A 2,500-nucleotide genomic window follows, 5' to 3' on the forward strand; every position below is an offset into this window, starting at 1 on the left:
AACAAGAAATAGCTGATTTCTTGTATGCAAATAAGCTAGATGTGATGGGTATTCTGGAAACTAGAATAAAGGAGAAGAAAGCTAGAAAAATCAAAAAAAAGAGTTTTAATAACTATAGTGTGATTTACAACTATGATAGTCACTACAATGGTAGGATCTGGTTCTTGTGGAATCCCATCACTGTTACTGTGACTCCTCTGATCTCTAATGCTCAGTTTATTCACTGTGCCCTTACTCATCATGCTACCTCCCATAAGTTTTTCATTACTATGGTTTATGGTAGTAATGACTCTAAGGATAGGTTGGACCTGTGGCAAGCTCTCTCTTCTATAAAGCACACTGTGACTGATTGGATTGTTCTTGGTGATTTCAATGTAGTCAGAGATGTCTTAGAAAGAGTTAGTCTTACTCCTCCTAGTCTCACTGATATTTTGGATTTTAATGCTTGTCTCTTGAACTGTCACTTGGAGGATGTTGGGAGTTCTGGGTGTGACTATACCTGGTCTAACAAGCAGGATGACTGCACTAGGGTTTGGTCCAAGCTGGATAGGGCCCTTGCTAATCCTTCTTGGCTTTCTCATTTCCCTACTACTCATGCCACTTTTCTGCCCCCTGGGATTTCTGACCATTCTCCTGTCCTGGTTAATATCTTTGATGATCCTCCTACTCATTCTAGATTCAGTTTTCTCAATTGCTGGATTAGCCACCCCACTTATAAGGATCTCATTACTGAGGCTTGGAAGCACCCTGCTGCTGGTACTGCTATGTACCAATTTTTTGATAAACTTAAGCATGTCAAGGTTAGTTTAAGGGGCTTGCATAAGCTAAGCTTTAGTGATATTTCTTCTAGGGTTGTTGAGGCCAAAGCAGCTCTTCTGGCCTGTCAGCAGGCCCTGCAAAGTTGTCCTCTTTCTCAGGATCTCATTCTTAAAGAAAGAGATCTTCTAACTGAGTATAACTCTTTGAAGACTGCTGAAATTAGTATTGCCCATCAGAAAGCCAAAGTGGATCACATACTCCATAGTGATTGCTCCACTAAATATTTTTTCTCTCGGATTAAAGAGAGGAAGCAGCAGCAGATTATTGGGAGGATTGTTGATAGGCATGGGTGTGAGAGAACTGGGCTCACTGATGTTGCTGAGGGCTTTGTTGACTATTATTCTCACCTGTTGGGGGCTTCTGTGCCTGTTTCTCCTCTGGACACTGAATTTATCCAACAAGGGCCTTGTATCATTGCTGAGGACCATGGTCATCTCACTAGGCCTGTCACTACTGAGGAAATTAAGCTTGCTCTCTTCAGTATTGGCTCTAGTAAAAGTCCTGGACCAGATGGTTTCTCATCTGCTTTCTTTAAAGATTCCTGGGATCTTACTGGCCCAGCCTTATGCCATGCTGTGCAGGAGTATTTTCAGAGTGGTAAGATGAGTAAACAGGCTAACTCTACTCTTATCACTCTTATCCCTAAGAAAAAAGTTAGCTCTAGTGTTCTGGATTACAGGCCTATTTCCTGTTGCTCCACTATCTACAAAATTATTAGTAAAATCCTTGTTAGCAGGCTTCAGGGGGTTCTCCCTTCTTTGGTGGGTCCTGAGCAGGCTGCTTTTGTCCAAAATAGAGATATTTTTGAAAATATCATGCTCTCTCAATCTCTGGTCAGGAATTACTCTAGGAAGTATATTACTCCTAGATGTTTGATTAAGATTGATATACAGAAAGCTTTTGACTCCCTTCAATGGCATTTTGTGGAAAATATGTTAGCTGCTCTCAATTTCCCTGTTCTCTTCAGGAAGTGGATTATGGGATGCATCTCTGGCTCCTGGTTCTCTATCAAGGTTAATGGAGGAGTCCATGGTTTCTTCAAAGGCCAGAGTGGTTTGAGACAGGGAGACCCCTTATCCCCTTACCTCTTTGTTTTGAGCATGGAAATATTGTCCAGATATTTGAGGAAACTTGATACTCATCCTATGGTATCTTTGCACCCTAAATGTGCCATGCTTAAGCTCACCCACCTTGTGTTTGCTGATGATCTTATGCTCTTTACTAGGGGGGATGTTCCTTCAGTTAAGGGTGCTGTTGACATCCTGGACAGGTTCACTTCCTGGTCTGGTCTGAGAGCTAATATCCAGAAAACTGAGGTGTATTTTGGTGGTGTTTCGACCTTTGTCAAAACTCGATCCTTGAGTATCTTGGGTTTCTTGAAGGGGCTTTCCCCTTTCGATATTTAGGAGTGCCTCTCAACTCTGCTAAGAATAGCACTGAAGTTTATGGTACACGCTTACTAAGCTGAGAATGCTCTACTTCATTGGTCCAATAACTTCTTATCCTATCTTTGCCGCGTAATCCAAATCCTGAATTCTGTTATTTTTGGCATTGCTAACTTTTGGTGCTCTAGTGCCTTACTTCCTAAGAGCATTATGAAGAAAATAAACAAGATTTGTAAGGACTATTTCTGGAACATTGGGAATGGGAGTAACAGGATGGTCTTTAAGTCTTGGCAACA

General features: G+C 41.5%; 1 protein-coding gene across 1 annotated transcript in view; it reads left to right on the forward strand.

Moving 5' to 3' along the window:
- The first annotated feature begins 2,414 nt into the window (after positions 1 to 2,414).
- LOC141629638 (putative mitochondrial protein AtMg00310) overlaps positions 2,415 to 2,500 on the forward strand; it is a 399-nt gene continuing 313 nt past the window's right edge. Inside the window, exon 1 of the mRNA XM_074442611.1 lies at positions 2,415 to 2,500. This exon is cut by the window's right edge and continues 313 nt beyond it. Coding sequence (XP_074298712.1) covers positions 2,415 to 2,500 — 86 coding nt within the window.

Source organism: Silene latifolia, chromosome Y (assembly GCF_048544455.1).
Source record: "Silene latifolia isolate original U9 population chromosome Y, ASM4854445v1, whole genome shotgun sequence".
Lineage (NCBI taxonomy): Eukaryota > Viridiplantae > Streptophyta > Magnoliopsida > Caryophyllales > Caryophyllaceae > Silene > Silene latifolia.